The 24859-nt window shown below is 50.4% G+C and overlaps 1 protein-coding gene across 4 annotated transcripts in view; it reads left to right on the top strand.

Moving 5' to 3' along the window:
• Window positions 1-24859, top strand: part of Tmco4 (transmembrane and coiled-coil domains 4) — a 79462-nt gene that overhangs the window by 33117 nt on the left and 21486 nt on the right. For all 4 annotated transcript variants that reach the window (XM_039110633.2, XM_039110634.2, XM_006239262.4 and 1 more), the window contains 7 exon segments: window positions 6354-6486; window positions 15191-15288; window positions 15703-15846; window positions 16501-16620; window positions 17239-17403; window positions 18439-18575; window positions 21037-21121. In XM_039110633.2, coding sequence (XP_038966561.1) covers window positions 6354-6486; window positions 15191-15288; window positions 15703-15846; window positions 16501-16620; window positions 17239-17403; window positions 18439-18575; window positions 21037-21121 — 882 coding nt within the window.

Genomic DNA, 24859 nt, shown 5'->3' on the forward strand with positions numbered 1-24859 from the left:
ACACATGTGCCCCTGCATCCGCCCCCACACAAGTATCAGTGCAAAATCAGAATGTTGCTATCGCAGGTGGGGCCTGTTTATTTGCTCTCCGTCGTCCTTATAAGGCATTCAAGGTGCTCTTTGGGCCCTCTATATAGATTGTGAGTCGTTGTGCAGTGTGTAACCTCGTATTGAAATGTGTACTGTTAGCCCCACTTCCAGGGAGGAAGTCAAGGCCCCAGAGGTGAAGCGGGTAGGCCAGGGTGATATCTCAAAGTTCCACGTAAGGCAGCGTGAACTTCGGCGTGAGCTCTGACTCAGAGCCAGGGCAACTGAACCCTGAGTTTTGCCCTATGCACTCCGTGTGACTCTTATAGATCCCCCACGGATCAGTACAAAGCCAGGGTACCCAGCACGTACACGCACATGAGCCAAAGCGGTGTGTGCCTCACACCTGACTCTACTTTGTCCTCCTGGAAGGACTGCACCTCTGTCTCATAATCAGGGCTCTGTGGATTCACGGTTAATTTTGCAGCATCCAGGAAATAAGCTCTAATCTACTGCTGTGAGCACCGGCCTGGCTCTGGGCTCTGGGCTCTGGACACAGTTCCTATGGCGGAACTCACTGGGTGCCTGCTGGATGCCTGGCTCCCAGCTCCCGGCTTCCTTTCTACACACTCCTTGGTGGGAGATGTACAATCCCTTAGGAGACAGATGCAGTGACTGTCCCCATGTTACAAGAGGACCGTACGGCACAGCGGATATGATAACCTGTCTGCAGCCACATAGTTGGAAGTCAGGTGGTGGGGTTCTAATCCTGAAGCCTCGCCCACAACCCACTCCTACCTGCTGTGCCACCTCCAGGCCTGAGTGGCATAGGCACGTGTGCAGTCACGCGGCCAGCATTGCCTCTGAGGAGGCAGAGCTGGGGACAGCCTCTGAAGCAGATCTCTGTGCCCTCTGCCCTAGTCACAGGCAGTGACTAGGATGGGGCTGAAGTATAGCGTGGCTTCTCTTTCATTGATTTTTTTCATTACAGTAAGAGCAGGGACAAATAAGAAATGTTCTTGGAAATTCAGACTCAGGGACGCTGGTGAACAGAGCTGGCAGCGCAGTGAGCAGGCCGGCAGGAACATTAGTGTGACCTGTGAGCGTTGTCCCCAAGGCCGTGAGAAAGAGGATACAGCTCTTGCAGAACAGCAGGGAGCTCCTAGCCTCCCTCCCAGTCCCAGCTCAGAGGGCAGCTGCCACCATGACTTAGTAGACAGGATGCACACTTGTGTCTCAATCTTTGAAGAGCCATCTTACAAGTGGGAGGATGAACGTGTGTGCCGTCATGAAGAGTAATTTTAGGGACAGCCTGGCAGTGCCTGAGTGGAATCCAGCACTCAGGATGCAGTCGGGGAGACTGAGAATGAGAGACCAGCCTGGGCTACAGTAAGACTTCACCTTTAACCAAAATGGGGCAATGCTAAGTGCCTTTGTGCACTTCCTGTGTCTAGTGCTGGCAGACTCAGGATTCTGTGACAGCCCAAGAGTGCCAGATTTAAAGCGTTCTTGGGGCTGGGGTAGAGCACTTGCCTAGCATGCCCAAGGCCCCAAGCTCCATCCTGGTGTACCTGTATCCATAGACACACACATCACAGTTGGGTTCAAGAGCACAGGCTGCTTCACTACCAAGGAGCTAAGAGTCCTGGGCAAGTGACCAGTCCAGTGCTGTTCTCTCCAACATGATGGTGTGAGTAGCTGTGCCTGCCTCCTCAGGAAGCTGAGGTTTGAGAAAGCAGAGTAGAACAGAAGCATAGTTCAGAGTGCAGCCAAGCTGGCAGTGGAGAGCTGAAACTCCTGGGTTAGTGGTTATGGATCACAGGTTAGTTGGTCCGGTTTTCTTTCCATTTATTTGCTGGGGACGGAGTGTGACGCCTATGTGAGGGGCAGGGAGGGACTTGTGGGAGCCCTCCTTCCACCATGTGTGTTCTAGGGATGGAATTCAGATCGCCAGATGTCAGCGAGTACCCATATCTACTGAGCTATCTATTTGCCCACAAATCATAGGATTTTTTTCTACCAGAAGGGAGCAATGAATTCATCCAGACTAACCCTTCATAATTTGGGTCTCTCCTAGCACTGGACTATCTCTATATTCCTCCAGAGAGTACCCCCTTCACCCATGCAGATTATAAACCTCTCTTTGTTTCAAGCAGGGCCTGACAGTTCGGGATGCACAGTGGGTTTGGAATTTGTATTCTAGAAGGAGAGATAGACAGTAAAAAAGGAAGCAACCAAATTACCGACATACTGGTTTTTATTTGTTTGCTTGAGACAAGGTAGTAGGATAATCCTCCTGACTCTGAAGTGCTGGGAGTACAGACATGCACCACCTTTCTGCGGTGCTGGGAATGGACGTCAGGGCTTCCTGCGTGCTAGGCAGGTGCTGTACCAACTGCGCTCCATTCCCAGCTCTGAAACTCCCCAAGAGAACAGAGGCCGTGGTGTGGCATCCACAAGCGTTTCCCCAAGGAGGTGACCTCTGAGAAGGACTGAGCTAAGCGTGAACCTCAGAGAATGTTCTAAGCATCGTCAGGACTCAGCTTATAATAAAGGTTTGGGGGAGGAGCTTAGCAAGTTATCCTCTCTGTCCCCCTCCCCCCGCCCCCCATGTCTCCTAGAAAGGAAAGACTGAGTTCCTGAAAACAGTTATCTCACAGAGAAATGGCAAAGATCTTTTGCACCGTGTGGGGCTGTGGACCCAGCAGAGAACCTAGTAGGTCAGGAGGAATGTGGTCTGCCTGTGGGTGCACCTACTAAGCACAGGTATGAAGAGACAGCCAGGAGCGGGCTGACAGCTCTGCCCTTTGGGAAACAGAGTGACCGAGGTGAAGAGCCAATGACTTTTCCGAGGAGTTGGTGTTTTAAGTTGAAGCTTCACTGGTGGGCACGGGCCGGCCCAGCAGCACTGGCAGAGAGGCTTTCCAGATGGCAAGCAGCAAGTGTGAGGCTCTGCGGTCAGCGTGCGTGCATTTAGCCTGTAGCAGAGGCAGGCAGTGGTCTGAGAATGGAGACGCCATGGCAGGCCTTCGCCAGATGTGTTGGGTTTATTCTAAATACATCGGGAGCTGTTGGAGTTTCAAGCTGAACTGGAAAATGATCTGACAGAAGGGTCTAATGGATCTCTCTGGCTACCATGGGGCCAACGGAGTACATGAAACCATAATGAAAGAGGAGGGACCAGCAGGGTGACTGGAGGTCAGAGAACAATGGCCACACCCATGCCAGGTGGTAGCAACAGAGGAGGCGGAGCAAAGGGCTCAAACCAAGCTAAGAACCAGTGCCCTTCTTAGAAGCAGCTCTGGTCTTAACCGATGGCCTGCATGTTGGGCTGGGAGAGTCAGAAGACTCTAAAACAGTTGTTCTCAGTCTTCCTAATGCTGCAACCCTTTAATACGGTTCCTCATGGTGTGGTGACCCCCAATCATAAAATTATTTTTGTTGCTACTTCATAACTGTAATTTTGCTACTGTTTTGATCCTGGGGGGTTGCCACCTACAGGTTGAAAACCACTGCCCTAGACCAGTGCCTAGCAGCTTGGCCTGAGTCTCAAAATGGATGCACAGCTGGGCCACTTCTTATGAGTGAATTGGTCACCAGAGAGGCTGGCAGGAAGACCTGCTCCAAAATATCTGAGATAGCCCAGGACTCAGGGCCCTTCTGCCCCAACAGCTCTGCTCCCAGTCCTGTAGCCCAGCCCCTACAGTCTTGGAAATGACCCTCCCCAAAGGCTACAGGAAGGAGCCCTGCACCTGATACTACCCCTGAATATTAATCATTCATGCACGTAGCAGCCCAGCCTGAATCACTGCAGCCTTGACCTGGGAGTATTATTACCAGCTAATTACGATCGCCACCCATTAATCACCATGGCAAACCCTTCTCCCCAGCCTGATTATCACTTGGGAGTCACAAGATTCCCTTCAAAGAAAAAGGAGTGCCTTTGTCTGTGTTAACCCAGTGACCCCCATGCTTGTCTGTCTCTGGGCACGTAGGCAGCTGCCATCATAACACAGGTGTCTGCCAGCTCTGAGGACCCTTTTCCCCCACCCCCACCAGTCAAGGCAGGAACTGGTGTGTGCGTGTGTGTGTGTGTGTGTGTGTGTGTGTGTGTGTGTGTGTGTGTGTGTTGCTAAGCATGGATCCCAGTGTACGTTAGGCCAGCTCTGCCACTGAGACATGTCCCCAGCTGGAATCCTCATCCCTACCACGATCCTCGAACAACACAGATGGGCAGCAGGAATGGAGAACTGCATTTCTGACAACTTGTGTCGTCTCCACAGGCCCATGAGACTGTAGAGCACATGAATGCCAAGTCGTGTAACTTTCTCTCTGCCAAAAAAAAAATAAAATAAAATCCGATTTTAAGCTCTTACGCTGCAGCCCACTGGAGGCAGGTGCTGGGATAGGACATTCGGATGAGTCAGTCTGTCGTCTAGTCTGACACAGGCAAGCCAGTTGCTCAGAGGAACGCCAAGAGAGGCTATATGTAGGACCACAGGCCCCAGCACAGGGTGTGGTCTGGAGAGGGTCTAGCCATAAAGTGTTGACCAAGCCTTATCTTGAGGGAAAACAAAGGTTCAAAGCGTGATGGACTCTGGACCCCTCAGAGGTATTGTCCCTCAGTTCTGTGGGACGCTCTGTGGGACGCCTACTCTGCTGCCCATGTGACAAGGAGACGTTGGAGCGGTGTCCAGGTGAAGCATCATGAGATGGGGAGGTGGGTCTAGACCATCCGGATGCATGATTGAGTCCCGGGGTCCTGGAAGAGGGAGAAAGGAAACCCAGTAGGAAGCAGAGGTTGGGGCTGGAGAAATGGCTTAGCGGTTAAGAGCACTGGCTGCTCTTCCAGAGGTCCTGAGTTCAATTCCCAGCAACCACATGGTGGCTCACAACCATCTGTAATGGGATCTGATGCCCTCTTCTGGTGTGTCTGAGGACAGCTACAGTATATCCATTCATTCATGTGTGTGTGTGTGTGTGTATATATATATATATATATATATATATATATATACTGAATGAATATATATGAATATATATGAATGAATATATATATGAATGAATATATAAATCAATTCATGTATATGTGTGTGTGTGTGTGTGTGTGTGTGTGTGTGTGTGTGTATATATGAATGGGGGGACGGAGGTGGGGACGGAAGTTGGTTTGAGTCATGTGGCTAAGAGCCAAGGACCGTGGGCAGCCTCTAGAACCTGGGGAAGGAGTTGGGTTTGACAGTTAAATGAAGTAGAAGAACTGAAAGGTCAAAGCTGGCTTGGACTACTTAGTGAATTCAAAGCCAGCCTGGGATACATCTCAACCCCTTCTATGTAGACAGGAGCAGGTGTGTGCATGAGAACCTGGTGCGCAGGAGATGGTGCGGTCTCTAAACTGCTTCCCATATAAGACTGAGGACTTGGGGGCTGGGGATTTAGCTCAGTGGTAGAGCGCTTACCTAGGAAGCGCAAGGCCCTGGGTTCGGTCCCCAGCTCCGGAAAAAAAAAAAAAAAAAAAAAAAAAGAACCAAAGACTGAGGACTTGAGGTCAGTGCTCAGCATTCATAAAAGCTGTGCTCAGTGGCGTACTTCTAATTCCAGCACTGGGGAGGCAGGAAGGAGAGCATCGCTGGAACCTGATGGTCAGACTAGCCAAACTGGCCAGGTTCAGGTTCAAGGAGAGACCCTGTCTCAAAAGACAAGCCGGAAATGGATGGGGGAAACTTGACTTGTGGCCTGCACACACACAAGTGAGCGCACACACAAACACACATCCAGTTAATTATTTTTTAAAAAAAGATTATGCCCAGCAGTTTATTGCAGCAACAAAGACAGATGAATAGAGCTTAGCATTCTGAAGCCCTGTCCTGGGACACTGATATTTGTTATCTAAGAATCAGAGGATGAAGCTGGACCATGGTGGTCCATGCCTTTAATCCCAGGACTCAGGCAGAGGCAGGCAGATCTCCCGATTTGAGGCCAGCCTGTTCTATAGAGTGAATTCCAGGACAGTCAGAGCTAAGCAGAGAAACCCTGTCTGGAAAACAAACAAAAACAGACAGAAAGAGGATCACATGACCCTGGGCCACTAGGATAGAAAGTGGGAGTGGTCTACTCGGAGGATCACCGGCACACAGGGATGTGTGACCTGGTGTGCTTGGGTCAGGGGACAGTCCTGAGGACAGTGGGGACTGCCAAGATTCACCCTGAGGCTGGCTTCCTTGGGGCTATTATGTTTGCTTCCATGTTTAGGGTTTGCCGTCTGCACCCCTGTTAGCATCACCGACTTAAAACCTGAGCTGACTCTGGACGTTCTGTTTCCTTTGCAGGGCACTACGATGCCCGAGCCAGAGTCCTCGTTTGTCATGTGACCTCCCTGCTCCAGGTGCCCATGGAGGAGCTTGATATTCTCGAAGAGGTGTTCCTGGAGAGCCTGAAGGACGCCAAAGAGGAGGAGTCTGAGTAAGAACCCGCCAGCCCCTGGCAGAAGCCCGAATTCCACTCGAGAGATCTTTGCCCATCTCAGGCCCCCTTCCCATGTAGAAGCCATGTGGTGAGGTAGAAGGAGCATTAGACAGAGTCCCAGTAGCCCTGACTCAACCGTGTGACCTCAGCAAAGCACATGCCACCCTCTCTGGGCTTGGCTACGGTTGCAAGAAGAGAAGCTCGTTAAAGGCGCTGGATGTGTGACCGTCAGCCAGTGGTGCCCCACCATCCCGTGGTCCTGAAAACTTGGCTCCACCTCCAGCTCTTATGACGCTGTAACTAACTACAGCATCCCTGATACCAAATGGCTATAAGGATAGTCCCCACCCAGGGCCATTAGAGAAAAGATCGTGATCACAACAGAAAATACTCAACCCAGGCTGGCATGTGGCAAGGCTTGATGAATGGGAACCCTCCCCTTCCCATATAAGCCCCCATGCCATGTGTGGTCAGGGACGTGACAGATATGGGGAGATGTGCTCAGTCAGCAAAGCGCTCACTGTAGAAGCACTGGACCTATGGCTGATCCCGTAACCCCAGTGGATCCCTGGGACTTGCTGGTTAGACAGCCTGAGTTTTCAGGCCACTGAGAGACTCTGCCTCAAAATTAAAAGTAAGAAATAGCGGATGGTGTCTGAGAAATGCCAAACAGAACTTGTCCTCTGACCCATACGCACGCATGCACGCACACACACTCACACTGCTGTCACTTATATACACATTAAGAATGTGGAAAAGAAAATCATCCTTGTGACTTGGCCAGAGCCCAGCTCTGGGCGTCATCTAATCCCAGTATCATAAATCAACTCCAGCCCCATCTTGATTCTGACCTGCTGCAACAGGCACCAGGCTCTGGGTGTCAGGCACACTTGCCCAGCACAGACACCAGGCACCAAGCACCAAGCACCAGGTATCAGGCACACTTGCCCAGCATGGCCACCAAGCACCAGGTATCAGGCACTGGGCACACTATCCAGCATGGGCTTTTCTTCATCCCCTGTGGCTGTCTCTGAGAAGCCAAGATCTAGCAGTTCTACCCAGTGGAAGACAGGACTCTGAAGCACACAGTTCAGGGGCAGAACTCTTGAAGTTAGGGTCTCTTCATGTAGCCCTGGTCTGTTCTGGAACTTGCTCTGTAGAACAGGCTGGCCTCCAACTCAGAGATCCACCTGCCTCTGCCTCCTGAGTGCTGGGATTGAAAGCACACACCCCCACACACTCTGGCAGTTTGTTGAAAGAACCTAAGGGGAGGGGTTGGGGATTTAGCTCAGTGGTAGAGCGCTTGCCTAGCGAGCGCAAGGCCCTGGGTTCGGTCCCCAGCTCCGAAAAAAAGAAAAGGAAAAAAAAAAAAAGAACCTAAAGGGTGGGTGGGAAGATGGCTCAATCAATAGAGAGTTTTCTATGCAAGTGCGAGAAAGAACCTGCATGTGGGCCTCTAGCACCCATGTATAAGTTGGGCACAGCAGTGAGCCCCTGTACCCTTAGCAATGGGTGGGTAGATATAGGACTGTTCCTGGGGCTGGTCACTGAGTGAGCCCCAGGTTTAGTGAGACCCTGTCTCAAAAAAACAAATGGAGAGTTATTGAGACAACTGCTGTCAGTCCCTGGTCTTCAAACACACACACACACACACACACACACACACACACACACACACACACACACACACACAGAGAGAAAATATTTATGTTGATGCCCAGAACTATGCCAAGCAGCAAACAGGCAGACCTGAACCCGTGGCCTTAATCACGAGGACTGCCACCTAGCTCTTCAACTATGTTGAATATGTGTCAGCCTCGAAGGCCTTGAGATGAACAGACCTCCCAGTTGGTGCCTGAGGATCCTGAAATCAGACAAGAGTGCGTGATCCAGAGGGGTCTATTCTGACTCCATCGGTCTCATAGGGTCAGAGAAGATGAACACCAGAAGTTCCAACACAACCCAGCTCCAAGCTTCCCCAGCTTTACGATCTTGAGAAAGTCATTGATGTTCTCTGGGCCTCGGTTTCCTTACCTGTGAAATGGGGATAACAGTAAAGACCTTTTGCCTAGGTTTCCTGTGGGGGCCGAAAGGAAGCTGACAGTGAGGGGGCCCGTGCAGCTCTTAGTCTGTTGGCTGGCAGTGGGGTTACTGTTACACTATCATGATATCTGAGTGTGGAGTTTGAGGGACTGTGGAGAGCTCTATTTTCTAGAGGGATCTGAAACTAAAGGAAGGTAACTCTGCAGACCAGGCTCCCTACTGATCCTGCTGTGGCCTCAAGCAGAGTCCTTGCCTTCTCTGGACATGAGGACCAGTCTGTATAGAAATCCCTTTTAACGCTGAGGCCTTTTATGAGGCCCATTTGCGATGCTTCTTTGTAGGTGGGATTTAGAATGTGGCATGTCACCCAGTGTGCTTGGTCCTCACCTGAATGCCACCCCAGCCTCCTCCTTTCTGTTAACTGACCTTACCTCTCTGTGCCTAGGTTCCTTCAGACTGGGCGTGGGGTTAGTGGAAGTTCTACATCAGACGGCTGTAGGAGGATTAAATTAATTACCTCACATCAAAAGCTTGGTACAGTGCCTGCTTGGTACAGTGCCTGCTATGCAGCCGACCTCAGTGACCCTCGGCTGAGACAAGGCGGGATTTCATAACTCCCTAGAGGAACGTGGCCATTGTCTGACTCCTACCAAGTGCTTCCTGCACCAGGGGGCTGCCCCACCTGACTCCCATACCATCTCTGTGGGGAGTCAGCTGGCCCAGGTCCATAACCGCTCCTTGGCTTTCTAATTCAATCACCATGTCCAGCCTAAGCTTCTGCGTTATCCCCTCCCCCCTTTTTTCGTGGGGGGGGGGGGTTGTTCAAGACAGGGCCTCACTCTGTAGTTCTGGCTGTCCTTACTATATAGACCAGGCTGGAGTCAAACTCCCAGAAATCCACCTGCCTCTGCCTCCCAGCTGCTGAGATTAAAGGCATGAGCCACCACTACCTGGCTTCTGTGTCGGCCTCTTGAGGCCCAATTTGAAACCCCAGATTCCCTCCTTCAGCTTTAACTAGGAAAAGCTGTCAGGGTGGGCTGGGGGTAGGGTGCACATCTAGTTGCCTGTAAGTCACTCTCACACATGCACACGAGGACAGACACGGACGTTGGGGGTCCTTCTCTATCACAGCTCACCTTCTTTCCTTGAAACAGGGTCTCACTGAAGCGGGAGCTAAGCTAAGGGCCAGCGAGTGTGGTGCTAGAGCACTTGCCACGCATGCAGGGGGCCTTGGGTCCCACTGGAAACAGGTGGAGGGGAGGGGACTAGAGAGAACACGCGCTCCCACGGGACAGCAGATGCCTTTGAGTCCCTTAGATTGGTGGCTCCACACTATGAACAATGTTGACATCCTCCTCTTCTTGAGCTATTTTTGAAGCCGGCATGGGGGTCTGCCCTTGACTGACATGGCCGCCATCTCGCCTCCTATTCTAGAAAGTACGTGTGGCCCACGACTGAAGGTATGGGCTGCCAGTGTGTCTAATCAGATAGCAAAGTCCAGAGCAGGAATAAAACCATCATTTAGACTTGGAGTTCCCAGAATTTCAACGTCCAAGGAAAAGGAAGGAAGCACCCCAGCTGTGACTCAGAGTGGACGTCTCCTCTCGGGCTCTCGATGTTGAAATTCAACCAGACTACTGAAACAACTGCAAGGATGAAATACTGTGATTATCAGCAAAGATAAGGAAAGGAAATAACCGCTTACAAGGAAGGCGGTTGTTAAGATGGGTGCACATACGGAAATCAATAGGCCATGAGCGTGACTGTCAGAGGGTATCTGCTAAGTAACTCTTAAGGAAAACACCTCCTTCAGGGCTGGCAAGATGGCCCAGCAGGCAGAGTGCTCGTGGCTCACACCCTGAGTTTGATCCCTGGGACCCGGGTGAACAGGAGACCTGATTCACACATGTTATCCTCTGGGCTCCACTTATATCTACATACAGAAACAGACATACACATGTACACACATAAATGGACATATTTGCATATAGACATGCAGTAAAAATTAATAAAACTTGAAAAAAGAAAACACTTATTTCATTTAAAAAAACAAAAACAAAAAAACCAACAAAGGCGGTTGGAGAGATGGCTCAGTGGTAAGAGCACTGGCTGCTCTTCAGTTCCCAGAACCCAACCAGCTTAACTCCAGTTCCATGAGCTCTGTTGCCCTCTTCTGGCCTCCACTGGCACTGCATTCATGTGATAGACCACATGCAGACACAGACACAGACACAGACACAGACACACACACACACACACACACACACACACACACACACACACACACACACACACACGCACACAAAGCTTTTTTAAAAGAAAGAAAAATCCCACCTTTTCCAGTCAAAAACAAACTGCCAGGGGTCAGAGTGCCTCGTGTGTGTGTGTGGGGGGGGGGGTCGCTGCAGAACCTCTCTGATAAGCTAGCTTCAATGCCAGGTCATGCCACTGCCACTAACTTGGAACTCTTAATAGATTCTACAAAAAGACATTCACAGTAATTACAAACACTTTGTTTATCCGTTTACTTGAGACAAGGTCTCACTATGTAGCCCTGCCTGGCCTGGCACTTGCCATGTAGACCAGCCTGGACTTGAACTCAGATGATTGCTACCACTTCCCATTCATTCTCTGGTTCCCATTGCTCTCTGGTTCTGTATGTTTCTGGTTCCGCGTGATTCTTACTGGGTGGTGACTGGCCTGTACTCTACAGGTGTGTTTTCTTTTAGCCTTTGTGTCCACTCTGTTTTTCCTAAGTGAAACAAAGTAGCATTTAGTTCCCGGAGTAATTGGTTCCTTTGCAAAAACATGTCCTGGGGCTGGGGAGATGTCTCAGTGGGTGAAGGAAGTGTTTGCTTTGCAAACTTGAAGATCTGCATCGGATCCCCAGTTCCCGTGTGAAATCTCCAGATGCCGTGGCATGAGCCTACAGCCCCAGTGTTCGGAGAGGGGATTGGGTGGAGACAGACAGGTCCTTGAGATTCTCTAGGCAGCTAGGGTAGCTGAATCAGTGAGCCGTAGGCTGGCAGAGAGATCCTCACTCCCAAAACAAGATGAATAGCAATTGTGGGATATACCTGAAGTCAACCTCTGGCCTGCACACTCACACTCAATGTGCACGTGCTCCTGAACATGTGTGTACTCCTACCGAAAAGAAGAAACCTGCCCGGAATACCACCCAGGCCCAGGGCAAACTGCAGAGGGGGGAGAGCCAGGAATGGGTGAGGGACAGCGCTGGGCCCCTGGGCCTCTTCCCTCAGCTTCCAGCTGCTCCCCAGTCCTTGTCTGTCCTGGGAAGGTGTGCCACTGACTCTGAGCCACCCTGCTGGGTCCCACCCCACTGTGTGTGGTCAGCCACCCCACTGTGTGTGGACAGCCACGAGAATGCTTCACTTGGGCCTTCTGTTGAGAAGCCAGCCTCCTGCTTGAACTGATGGAATGGTGATTAATGAGAGTCAAAGCCATTAAAGGTCAGAGTATATCATTGCCTCTGTGTAGAAAGAAGTGGTCACAGCAGTGAGACACATGACATCAACAAACATATTGAATGGTGACAATTAGGTAGTCCCCTTTGGCCCTGGTCATCTCATACAGGCCTACACACACACACGCACACACACACACACACACACACACACACACCCTAATCCCCAGGGTGCTTACATGAAAAGGTTCAGATTGTAACCTCTACAGAGTCACAGGCTCAGTGAGTGGCTCTGTCCCTAAGGTAGGGAGATTTTGCCGCTGTAACAGATAGTCCCCAAATCCCCATGGCTTGCAGCACCAAGGGTGTATTCCTTGCTTTTGCATCCTCTGAAGATCGGTTGTGGATTTTGTTCATGTTGTTCTGGTTTGGGGCTCTAAGCTGATGGGTCGGTGCCTGTCTGGAATGCTGGCGGTCTCCAGTTAAAGCAAAGGAGACCTGTCAGCCTCCTGCACTGGCTTTTAACGATTCTAGAAATGCCAGTGGCGTGCCCCCACCCCGACACCGTGTTTCACTGAGGAAAGCTGACCGGCAGCTGGCAGCCTAGGAGTGCACAAAAGTCAACCAACCATGAAAGATTTTTGTTCAATTTTTTTTTGGGGGGGGGTTCTTTTTTTCGGAGCTGGGGACCGAACCCAGGGCCTTGCGCTTCCTAGGCAAGCGCTCTACCACTGAGCTAAATCCCCAACCCCTTGTTCAATTTTTTTATGTACTTTTTTTTCTTTTTTTTTTTTTTCGGAGCTGGGGACCGAACCCAGGGCCTTGCGCTTGCTAGGCAAGTGCTCTACCACTGAGCTAAATCCCCAACCCCTTTTATGTACTTTTAAAACAAGGTGTAATATAACTCAGGACGGCCTACAGAGAGAGTGTGTGTGTGTGTACATATATATATATATGTATATATATATATGTGTACATACATATATATATATATATATATATATATATATATATATATATAGAGAGAGAGAGAGAGAGAGAGAGAGAGAGAGAGAGAACGCCAAGGCAGTACAAGATTAATCCTCTGATTCTCCAGCCTCCACATTCTCGGTACTGAGGATTTAGGTAGGTTCTTTGAAGCCTAGCCTAAAACGATTATTTTTTTTTTAATTTTGTACTGAGTGTACTGTATTTCTCTTGTCATTTTACCCAATCGGAATAAATACAGTGACACCTGCCATTGCTACGTCGTTTGAGAGATATGAAATCTAAATATCTCTGAAGCACTCAAGCACATACGAGACACTAATATACAAATGTATGCAGATGTAAGGGGCTCGACCTGCTGTGGATTCCGGTGCCCTGTGGGACACCAAGAGTCAACACTGAGGGGCAACTGTGGAATCCCACAGTTTAGATCCTGACACCAGACCCCCTCACTCCTAGTCACCACTCACCTTCCTCCTAACGGTTATGTGTACCGTCTATCATGGAAGCCAGCACCGGGTTCAATGCCCGCACAGACCCTTACCATTGGTTTCCAGTTCGGTGCAGGGAGGCAGCCGAGAAGGGCTGCTTTCCACACAGGGGCCTCACTGGAGAGGAGAGCCGGCGTTGGTGAGAAGCCCGCTCCTTGGTGCCTGAGGCAAATCTATATCTTGGTTCCCCTCATGAGGAGGGATATGGGCATGTTGGTTGGGCATGGATGGAGTGGGGAGTTTCAGCCCACAGATGTGCAGACTCTGGACTCGGGGAGGGGGCAGTGCATTTGTCCGTTTGCAGTGTGCTTGTTGGCTAAATAGGTAAGCTTCATCTTCACAAAGCAAGTTGTCACTGGACTACTAAAATGGCAAATAAAGGTGCTTGTGCCAAGGCTGAGGGCCTCAAGCTCTATCACTAGGACCTACATGGTGGCAGGAGATAGCTGACCCCCATGTGATGTTCTCAAACCTAGACACACACACAGAGAGAGAGAGGGAGAGAGAGAGAGAGAGAGAGAGGAATAACCACTATTATCTCTTTTGGGGCGTGAGGATAAGGTTTCCTCTCTGTAACCACCCTGGCTCTCCTGGAACTCACTCTGTAGACCAGGCTCGAGCTCAGAGATCCACCTACCTCTGCCTCTCAGAGTCCTGGGATTAAAGGTGCGTACCACCATTGCCCGGCTATCCCACTGTTATCTCTTAAAGCATCCGGACTGTGGGAGTGAGATAAACTGCTTCTTGACAAAGTATTCAGTGTGGAGGCTGGAGTAGAGGAAGCGCTCACTAAATATTAACCGTTTCTCGTCATTTATGATTAGGCTGCGTTCAGTTGTCCAAATTCCAGCTTCAGTTCAGAGTTCTCTTGGAATGGCCTCTCCACCCACCCTCCACCTCCCTTCTTGTCTCTGATCACCTCCGAGCAGCCCAGGGCTGGAGATCCATCAGCAAAGCTGAGCATCTTGACTGACCGTTGAGACGGCCGTGCTCAAAGGGGCTGGTGATGGCTGCTCGGTCCACGGTGTGCTCACGGAGCAGTCTCAAAGCCCCGGGCTCCCTGTCTGAACCACATAAACTAGGCCTGCCGGTGCATGTCTGTAATTCCAGCACTTGGAAAACAGAGGCAGGAGCCTCCTAAGTTCGAGGTTATCCTCAGCTACATAGAGAATTAAAGGCCTACCTGGGCCATGAGACCCCCCTCCGAAAGAGCTAAAAATATAAATTATAAGAACCCCAACTATTCTCCCTGCAGATCACCCTCTTATTACTCTTGGCTGGATTTACAGCATCTGTGTTTCTAATCTGGACCAACTCAACTGTTTCCACAAGGCCCCCCTCTCCCATACAGATGTTTCTCTAGCCCATGGGACACATAATTGCTCTGGAGGAAACAGATTTCCAAACCCTTAGGGGAAGTGGAATCTCTTGGCGAGATGAGGATACATTCTGTATTCATCCTGGGTCCGTCTGTTCTGTGAAAGCTAGTCTTTGCCTCTTTCACTGCTGTTTTATTATTATTATTATTATTATTATTATTATTATTATTATTATTATTGTCTTTTCATTATTTAAATTGCACCCATTAGGATGGATCTGCAGGGTAAGTAGTGTGCTCTATTCACTGAGATTTCCCCCAGACACTGATGGGCCCAGCACCTGCCTACCACTGATCTCCGGTTTAGGGGTTGGTGAAGTGGGAGGATTTAAGGGATCCTGGCCCATAGCTAGCCATAGACCTGCCTCTTCCCTCCAGGACCGCAGAGGAGTCCCGGAAGAGAAAAGAAAAAAGGAGGAAGTGGAAGCGCTATCTCCTGATTGGCCTGGCCACAGTTGGAGGCGGGACAGTGATTGGTGAGGCCCCATTGCAGGGGATAGCTCCTGGTCTGTGTATCTGTGGGGAGGTAGCCCCAGCATGTGATGGGACCCAGGCCAGTATTAAATATGCTCACTAACACAGATAGAAGCTGCCCGTGCATGGCGCTGCATGCCTGGAATCCCAGCACTTAAGAGACAGAGGCGGAAGGGTCGTGAGTTCAAAGTCATCCTTTGCTGCCTAGAGAGTCTCAGGCCACCCTCATTAAAAGTTAAAATAATAATAATAATAATAATGATGATGATGATGATGATGATGATGATGATGATGATGATGATAACAATAACAATAACAATAATAATTTAAAGGCATTGCTGGAAGCTCCGTAAAAGGCAACACATGGGGAAAGAACCCATTAAGCCATGTCCTGACTGCATGTTCTTACCCTGCAGGTGTGACAGGGGGCCTAGCTGCCCCCCTTGTTGCCGCCGGAGCTGCGACAATTATAGGCAGCGCTGGGGCAGCTGCGTTGGGCTCCGTGGCTGGCATCGCTGTTATGACCTCACTGTTTGGTGCAGCCGGAGCTGGCCTGACAGGTAAGGCTAAAAAGGAGCAAGGCCTTGGAAAAGATTTTTATCCAGCTTGACTCAGCCCAAAAGCATACCCCAGATGGCTTCTTGGGGCTAGAGGCTGGGGGTAGGAAATGTGGCTTTGCCCCTTCGGAGTCCCAGGCAAACCAGACTTGTAGCAAACCTCAGAAACTGCTGGAGTTGCAATCAGCACAGCCAGGGTCAGGGCAAAGTTTGGAAAACTAGTTTTTCCCGTGAGTACTTGCTGTGGTGAAAGAGTCCAGCCCAGTCTGTTGCTGTCACCCAGGAAGCACGCAGATACTGTCCCTCAGAGGCTTGACATTTCCTCGTGTCCTTGCCTTGGCTCTCCAGCCTCGCCTGTGCCGGTGGCCCCCAGTTGCACACGGGCACGTGGAATGCTGCCAGGAATCACAGTTGGTATCAGCCTCAGTAAGGGTTAAGGCCCAGCAGGAAATGCAAGAAGGTCAATGATTCAGAGCTTCAGATCAGACACTGTCCTGTGGCTCTAGTGGCCTTGGGCAGTGTCTTCCTACTCTCTAATCAGGGACAACAGTAGTACCCATCTCAGAGTTCACAGATGAAATGCATTTGTCCAGGAGCAGAGCACATAGACTCGATGTATGAATACGTAAACGTGCTTGCTTGTGTCTACGTCCTTAGGATACAAGATGAAGAAGCGAGTCGGGGCCATTGAGGAGTTCATGTTCCTGCCTCTGACGGAAGGCAAGCAGCTACATATCACCATCGCCATCACTGGCTGGCTCGGGTCCGGCAGATACCGTGAGCATCTGGGTGGAGAGGGTCTCAGATGGGAACTGGGTTGCCTCTGTTGGTTGGTCCCCAGGCTGGTTTATTCCATGTATCTCTAAGATGTGGGAATGGGAGGCTCATTTCACACAGAGGGAGTAGACCAAGAGAGGTGAGAAGGCCATCTTTTATCCGTCCTCCTGTGTACTCAACCACTCATTATCAAGATAAGAATTCACCCATCGATCCATCCATCCATCCATCCATCCATCCATCCATTCATCCATCTATCCATCCATCCATCCACCTACCCAACCATCCATCCACCCACCCATCCATCCATCCACCCATCCACCCACCCACCCATCCATCCATTCCCCCACTCAGCCATTCATCCATCCATCCATCCATCCATCTACCCACCCATCCATCCATCCATCCACCCACCCACCCAACCACCCACCCACCCATCCATCCACCCATCCATTCATCCATCCATCCATCCATCATCCATCCATCCATCCATCCATCCATCCATTCATGTAATAATCTTTATTTATTGCCATCCTCCATTCACCTGTTCTGTGACTGGGGTACCCTCTGCCACAGCCAGTAGAGGATGCTGCCTACACCTATCTGTGTTCTCTTCAGGTACATTCAATGCCCCATGGATGGCCCTAGCCCGCAGCCAGGAGCAGTACTGCCTGGCCTGGGAGGCCAAGTACCTGATGGAGTTGGGCAATGCCCTGGAGACCATTCTCAGTGGCCTCGCTAACATGGTGGCCCAGGAGGCTCTCAAGTACACCGTGCTCTCTGGTAAGCACCCCTCACTGAGTAGCCGTGATGTGACACCATGGTTCCAAATCCTTGCATGTTTGTAATCCAAGGTAGCCTGGCTCTGTGCTAGAGACAGAGGGTGCAGACAAACCTAGGGTCGTCTCCAGCACTGCATCTGCCTTTTTTGTATGCTTTTTATTCTGGATGGCAAAGGAAAAAAAAGTCAAAGTTTTATAGTCCATTTAAAGACAAGACACATGGTTGTGTTGAGACAATCTCGATCTTAAATTAGAATGTTTTTACTGTTATTTAAACAATTTTTAAATTTAAATACATTTGTGGGGTTTTTTTTTTAATCTCAAGGCAGGGTTCCATTAATTTACCCAGGCTGACCTTGAACCCACTCCGTAGCCTAGGTAGACCTTAAACTTGGAATTCTCCTGTCTCAGCTTTGTCTGTGAAAAGTTTGTGACTTTTGTGCCGAGAGACAAGGCAGCAGCTATTCATATGGTGTATCCATTGGCTACTGCAGCGTGACAAGTCGCCCCCAAACTCATGGTGTGATAATCCTCTATTCTAACAGCTCAGGAGAGGCTGGGCTGGTGTTGGTTTATCTCAACTGGGCCTGTGCTGAGGGTTAGTTAACGGTCCCTGGCTCAGGCCAGCCTAAGGTAACCTGAATGGCTTGGCTCTGCCCCATGTGTCTCTCAAGGACACCAAAGTGGCCCGTACCAGTGGAAGAGATGCAGCAGAGGTGGTCTCATACCCAAGGCTAGCCCAAGTCCCCCAGCTACTGTCTCTTTGCCCTAAATAAACAAGTCACTCGAGTTGGGCAGGGTGGTGGCTCTAGGACACCAGATGAATGGCTGGACAGGGCAGTCTTTGGAATCTCATGTGCTTGGGAAAGAGATGTAGTTTGCATCAAGTCTCCCAGTTAGCTCGTTAGAGTCTGTCACTAGGAAACCTTTAGGATTCCTGGCTTTACAGACCCCGCCCACATTTATTAGAGCATCTGTCAGCCACACTGTCCTAGCAAGGCTCCCCCACTTCATCTGTGGGCTCCCATCTCCTCAGGTATCGTGGCTGCTCTAACCTTGCCGGCCTCCCTCCTCAGCGTCGCCAATGTCATCGACAACCCCTGGGGGGTGTGTCTCCACCGGTCTGCTGAGGTTGGCAAGCACCTAGCACACATCCTTCTCTCGAGGCAACAGGTACCCAGGAATGGCGAGGTGGGGGTGGGAGGAAAAGCAGATGGGCAAGCTTATATACTAATGTATACACTGTGTCTACTGATGGAAACCCCAGCAGTAAGTCTTCTCTGATGGTGTGTGCCAAGGGAGAGAGGCCCCTTGCCTTGAACAGGAAGTCACAGCCACACCACAATTTCCCTTGGTATGGCTATAATGTCTTGCTCCAAGGTGACAGTAGTTGAGCTTCACAAGGCAAGAGGAGCTGAGAAGCAAAAGCAGGTGCCATGCAACCTCTCAGTTGCCCTCTCCTTGGCTAGAGACTAGTCACAAGACCACATTTCACTGCCCAAAAAGCCAGGAAATTCAGTCTTTATTCTGAAAGGGTAAGCAGCCAGCTGAAATTCAATTATTGCGGACAAAGGGGAACATCGCTACTGAGAGAGCCAGCAGTTTCTGCCAACATGGGAATGTTGCCTGGGAAACTGCTAACACCAGCCAATCCCTGTATCTTCCCCTCCCAAAATGAAAAGGAAAACCAGAGTAGCCCTTTGGCAGATCTGGATGGGAGGCAAAGACCGAAGTGGCTTTGGCTAAGCAAGGTGAACTTTATCGTCTCCCATGTTGCAGTCTGGGTATCGGTGACCAAGAAGGGTGATGATTGGTAACATCCTCACCTCACACACAAGCGTGAGGTGACATCCTCTCCTCACAATTGGAGAGTAAAAGTCGGACATGCCTCTTCAGGCTGCCTTCCTTGTGGAGACTACAAAGAGGCATCTGTTTCCCAGCCTTTTCTCCCTCCCAGACGCCTATGTCCTCCTCTGCTGAAAGACCATTCTCCAACTTCAAAGCCAGTGTTGTCTGGAGCACCCACAGGCCTCTCTGCTCCTCCTCCTTACTGCCTGCCTGACTCCTGCGTACCTCTGACTGACTCCTGCGTCCCTCTGACTGCTGAATCCTTTCCTGCATCCCCCTGACTCCTGCATCCCTCTGACTGACTCCTGCATCCCTCTGACTGCTGAATCCTTTCCTGCATCCCTATTTATCTGTTTTGTTTTGGCTGAGACAGTGTCTCACTCTATAGTCCAGGCTGCACTAGAAACATACCTTCCCTGAACTCCCAGCCGTCATCTAGGCGCAGCTTCCTGTGTGCTGGGGTCACAGGCATGACCCACTAGGCCTAGCTGAGATTCTTCCCTAGGTGTCTGCAAATTCCCTGTCCTGGACAGCAGGTAACATTCACAGATTCCAGGACCTGGGATGTACACATACACCCCAGTAGAAGTCATTACTCTGTCTTAATTACTTTTCTATTGCTGTGACAGGGAAACATACCGTGACCAAGAAAACATAAAAGAAAGTGTTTAATTTGAAGCCCGCAGTTCCAGAGGGCTAGGCAGGCAGGCGTAACCCTGGAGCAGTAGCTAAGGGCTCACATCTCAATCCACAAGCATGAGACAGACAGTGCTAACTGGGAATGCTGTGGGCTTTTGAAACCTCAAAGTCCACCCCCAGTGACCTCCTCCAACAGGGCCACACCTCCTAATCCTTCCCAAACAGGTCCACCAGCTGGACCCAAGCATTTGAATATATGAGCCTCTGAGGGCCATTCTCATTCAAATAACCACACTGTCTTCTGGGAGCCCCGCCTCCTTCAATCCTGTGGCACTTTGTGCCATACACCTGTTTCTCTGTGTCTGAGTGAATCCCCCAACATTCCTTGCACATTCCAGAAATAGAACATAGAAATAAAAGGCAGCCCTGGAAGTTGTGGCTGTCCCTAGTCTTCGGCCACCTGGCTAGGACTCCCACCCTGGAAACACCCTTAGCTATGAACCAGCAGCTCCTCTCTGTGCCGAGAAAGGCTCAGGACAAAGAGGTTTCCCTTTGGCATTTATGCTACCAACATCACCAGCTTTTAGCTGCCTGCTCCTTTGCCTCCTGTGTGGAGCTGGACCCTGTTCTCCAGACAGTCTCCTTTTTCTTCAGCACGTCCCAAAATGCCTGGACTTTTCTCCAGGATCCCTGATCACTATCTTATCATTTAGAGCCTTTCTCTCCAGAAAAATCAAGCCCCCCACCCCACACCTTCCTACTCATCACATGGCATCTTGTTTCTAATCTCTGCATCCCCAGAAGAGACCCCCACATCACCACCATCCTTAGCCATAGGCAGATGAGTCCGACAAGGGAGTCCTTGTAATTGACTTATTCTGTGTCCTGGGAAGAAGAGCCATGGCCAATGATGGTTTGAGATGAAAGGAAATTAGCTCAGCCAGAGACCACCCACTCTTGAGAAGCCAAGCCTGAGCTGCTAACTCCTGCATACACAAGGGCCCCGACACCACTGATTGACACTTCAGGGTGTGGGAACCGAAATGTGCACAGAGGCATGTGCTGTCCAGTTTGTAGTCCAGGCAAGGACTGACATGCTTAAATTTGCTGTAACCTCTCCAAAAACCTTTGTCCTGTTCCCCCTCAGGGCCGGAGGCCTGTCACCTTGATTGGATTCAGCCTGGGAGCCAGAGTCATCTACTTCTGTCTGCAAGAGATGGCTCAGGAGCAAGGTAAGTGCATGCATTGACGCACGCGAAAGTCTTTCTCAAGTTGGTCCCCAGGGCACTGGTTCTAGCCTTGTGGTCACAAGTTTTTGCAAAGTGCATTCTCAGTCCTTAAAATAACAGTCCAAATGCATTGTTTTAAATGGAAAAGGCTAGTTCTGTATATACACTAGGGTATATGAATGGCTGTCTCATCATGATGACAGTGTCCCTGCACTCTGATGCATGATCTTGAGTGACAGAATGCATGGTGTCTGCAGTACCCCACTCACCAGGAAACCAAGAGAGAAGGAGTCTCCTTATCTCGTCCTGTGGTTTGACATCCCTGGGCAATCCAGGCTGTCCTTAGTAACCCTGGCCCTTGTTAGCAGTTCATTAAAGTCATTCTCAACATTCCCTGTTGGTCCTTGGCCCCCCCTTAATGATCTTTGGCAGTCCTTGGAGGTCCTCAGCGGCCCTTGGTATCCTTAGGTGGTCCTTGGCCGTCCTCAGCATCCCTTGGCATCCCTTAGAGGTGTTTGGTAGACATTGGTAACCCTTGATGAACTTCGTAGCTGCATTTGGCCATCCTTGGTGGTTCTTGGCATCCTCTGGTGATCCTTGTAAGGTATTTCACTCCACTCTGCATTCGTCTTCCACAGCACATCCTGCGTTCCTCCTCTTCCAAGAACAGGGAGGGCCATGGGCTTCAGGGCCCATTCTGACCCAGTACAATTGCAAGCCCTTTAATTAAACCTGTGTAGATCCTTTTCTAAGAAAGGCTATATTCACGAATTCTAGCTAAGCAGATCTTCTGAGAGGCCAACTTCAACCCACCATAGATACCTGTGAAGTGTGTACGGCCCTGTGTCATTCTCTGTTCTAGGTAGGGGCTGGGCCACTGGCAGGCGAGAGCTGTAGGACACAATGCTGGCTCTGCCCAAATCAATCAGCAGACGCTGTTGGGGAGGAAGCAGTTTGGGGAGTGAGCTGCAGAGCACTCTGAGTATGTCACTCTTGCTAGGACACAGACTGCTTCCCCACCTCTTACCCCCTGATGGCACATAGACCTGCAAAACACGAAAGACAGAAAGCTCTGGAACAGAACTCCTGCCCACACAGCAGAGCAGATAGGCAAAGGGTAGCTGGAGTGGCGGCTACTGTTCCCAGGACCTCACTGAGCACCACTCTGAGCCTCACTTTCCCCAATTACAGAATTGAGGGCCCTACCCCGTGTTCTGAGGAGCAAGCGAGATACCTATGTGGTGTTTTGCCTAACCTTCACACCAGCCAGTGTAAAAATGTCATGGGAAGCCTCTACCTGTCAGTTACCGCTCACCCTAGTCAGCCCAAGCATGTGACACAATTGCTCCCTAACCATCAAGAGCAAGGAAAGATGGGATGTCCGCTGTCAGCTAGATCTGGAAAGGTCAGGAACCGTTTGAACACTGGCATTACCAGAGGGCCCTGGGAGAGTCCCCATGATCAGGAGTGTCGTTGGTCTGATCTTGTTCCTTATGGCCAAAATGTGTCCCCACCAGCAGCCTGACAGTAGGTGCTATTTTTCTGGTTACAGACAATGTGGCTATGGCACTCTCGGCGCTGGCCAAGCTACTTCGCCATCTCTAAATCCCACTTTGTGTGTAGAAAACAGGCAGAATGACCTGTCCCCTGGGTTGGGCGAGACAGTTTTGGCCCAGGATATGGAAGGTTTCGGTCTAGCATCATTTGACTGGTTACATTAGGGCCTGTGATGTGGCTTGGACATGTGGCAGAGAAAACTCTCCCCTCGCGGTGGCCTGACCGGTTCCAGGCAGCCCTGATTATCTAGCACCATTAATCTGCACACAGAGGGACCCTCTCTTAATCCCCGGCAAGCTACCATGATCTGAGCAGTGGAGAGAAGGATTTACTGTAGTGCATTGGAATCCACCCATTGTTTTCTGGAGTCCCCTCAGAGCGAGTAATGATCTGTGTCTGTAAACACCAGAGTCACCCAGAGCCAGCCCCATCTGAACTGTCTTAGTCTTACATCTACTCTAGGGCCTCAGAGTTCCACAAAAACAATACTCCAGACAGGCTGTGTTTCCTGAACCCACCCTAGAAACCAGCAGCCAGAAGACCTCGGTGGGATTCTGGCCTCTGCCATGAATTCTCAGCTAAGGGGTCAGTCAAGACAATATGAGCCCTGCTTTAGTTACTGTTCTATAGTTGTGAGGAGATGCCATGACCAAGGCAACTCTTACAAAAGGAAACACTTCATTGGTGGCTTACTTACAGTTTCAGGTTAGTCCATAATCACCATAGTAGGAAGCAGGCAGGCATGACACTGGGACCATAGCTGGGAGCTTCACATCCTGGTCCACAGGCAGCAGTGACACTGGGCCTGACATGGACTTTTGAAACCTCAAAGCCCACCCTCTAGTGACACACTTCCTCCAACAAGACCACACCTCCTAATGCCTCTAATCCTTCTCAAACAGTTCCACTCTCTGCTAACTAAGCATTCAAATAGATGAACCTATGAGGGCCATTCTCATTCAGACATCACAGGCCTGAGCCTCAGTTTCCCTGTCTCCAAAATGAGAATTTCCTTCTCGAGATCTCCCTCACAGAACAGTCCTTCCAGTTTGGAAGCTGTGGGAAACCGTTATAGGAAGCCCAAACAAAGCAAGTCCTGAGACCCTTTGGGGAGAGCCTCATCAGGTAGTCCCAGGAGCTTAGAAGCCCAGCCACCAGCTCTCCTGTAGTATCCAGGGCATGAGAGACAGTGCCCAGCCTTGGGTCTGAGAGACTGGGAGTGGGACCAGGCAGATCCCAGCCAAAGTGAGGGCTGCCTTGATACACTTGGCTCTAGACTATGTCAAGTATGTAGGCATTCAGAGGGGATGGACTGGCAGTGGTGACTGGAGAGAGGGGAGGACACTAAGGTTAGGAATGAGTATGTGACAGGAATGGCTGCTACAGTCCCCCAGGATGGTCCAACCTCTGCTCTTTCTTCTGATTAGACTTTAATACATATTTTCCTCAAGTCTCGCCCAACCCAGGGGACAGGTCATTCTGCCTGTTTTCTACACACAAAGTGGGATTTAGAGATGGCGAAGTAGGGGCTTGGAGAGATGGTGAGTGTCGAGCCAGCCCTCCAAGTGTGAGCACCTGCGTTTGATGCCCTGTACCCACATAAGAAGCATTTGGTCATGGTGCTTTGTAACCCCAGTGCTGTGTAGGCAAAGCCGGGTGGAGGGCATTCATAAGGTCCACCAGCCAATCAGTCTAGCCAGTTATCAAGTTCAAGTAAAAACGCGGTAGATGGTCCCTGAGGAGCGACACTGAGGTTAACCCCTGGCCTCCCCACGCAAACACACAAACACACACACACACTCACAGACACACACACTCACACACACACAAACACACAGAAACAGGAAGGTAGAGAAAGGGGACTCGTTTGTGTCTTTCTCCAACTCTGGAGTTCCTATTTCATTGCAGGACTTTTCTGCAGCCCATCCTGGTGGTGTGCTTTCGACCACAGCCACACCCTAGATCAGACACAATGATACCCCAGCTCACTGGCCCATTCCTGGAGTTCCTACTGTGTGCCAAGTTCCATAGCAGGCTGTGGAGAGATGGCAGTAACCGCCTCACCCTCCTAGATCTTAGTCAGTTGAAATAAACAGCTCTCCCAGAGGCATGGGTTGGGGTCTTGAACGTGTGTGTGTGTGTGTGTGTGTGTGTGTGTGTGTGTGTGTGTGTGTATGTATGTAT

Source organism: Rattus norvegicus, chromosome 5 (assembly GCF_036323735.1).
Source record: "Rattus norvegicus strain BN/NHsdMcwi chromosome 5, GRCr8, whole genome shotgun sequence".
NCBI lineage: Eukaryota > Metazoa > Chordata > Mammalia > Rodentia > Muridae > Rattus > Rattus norvegicus.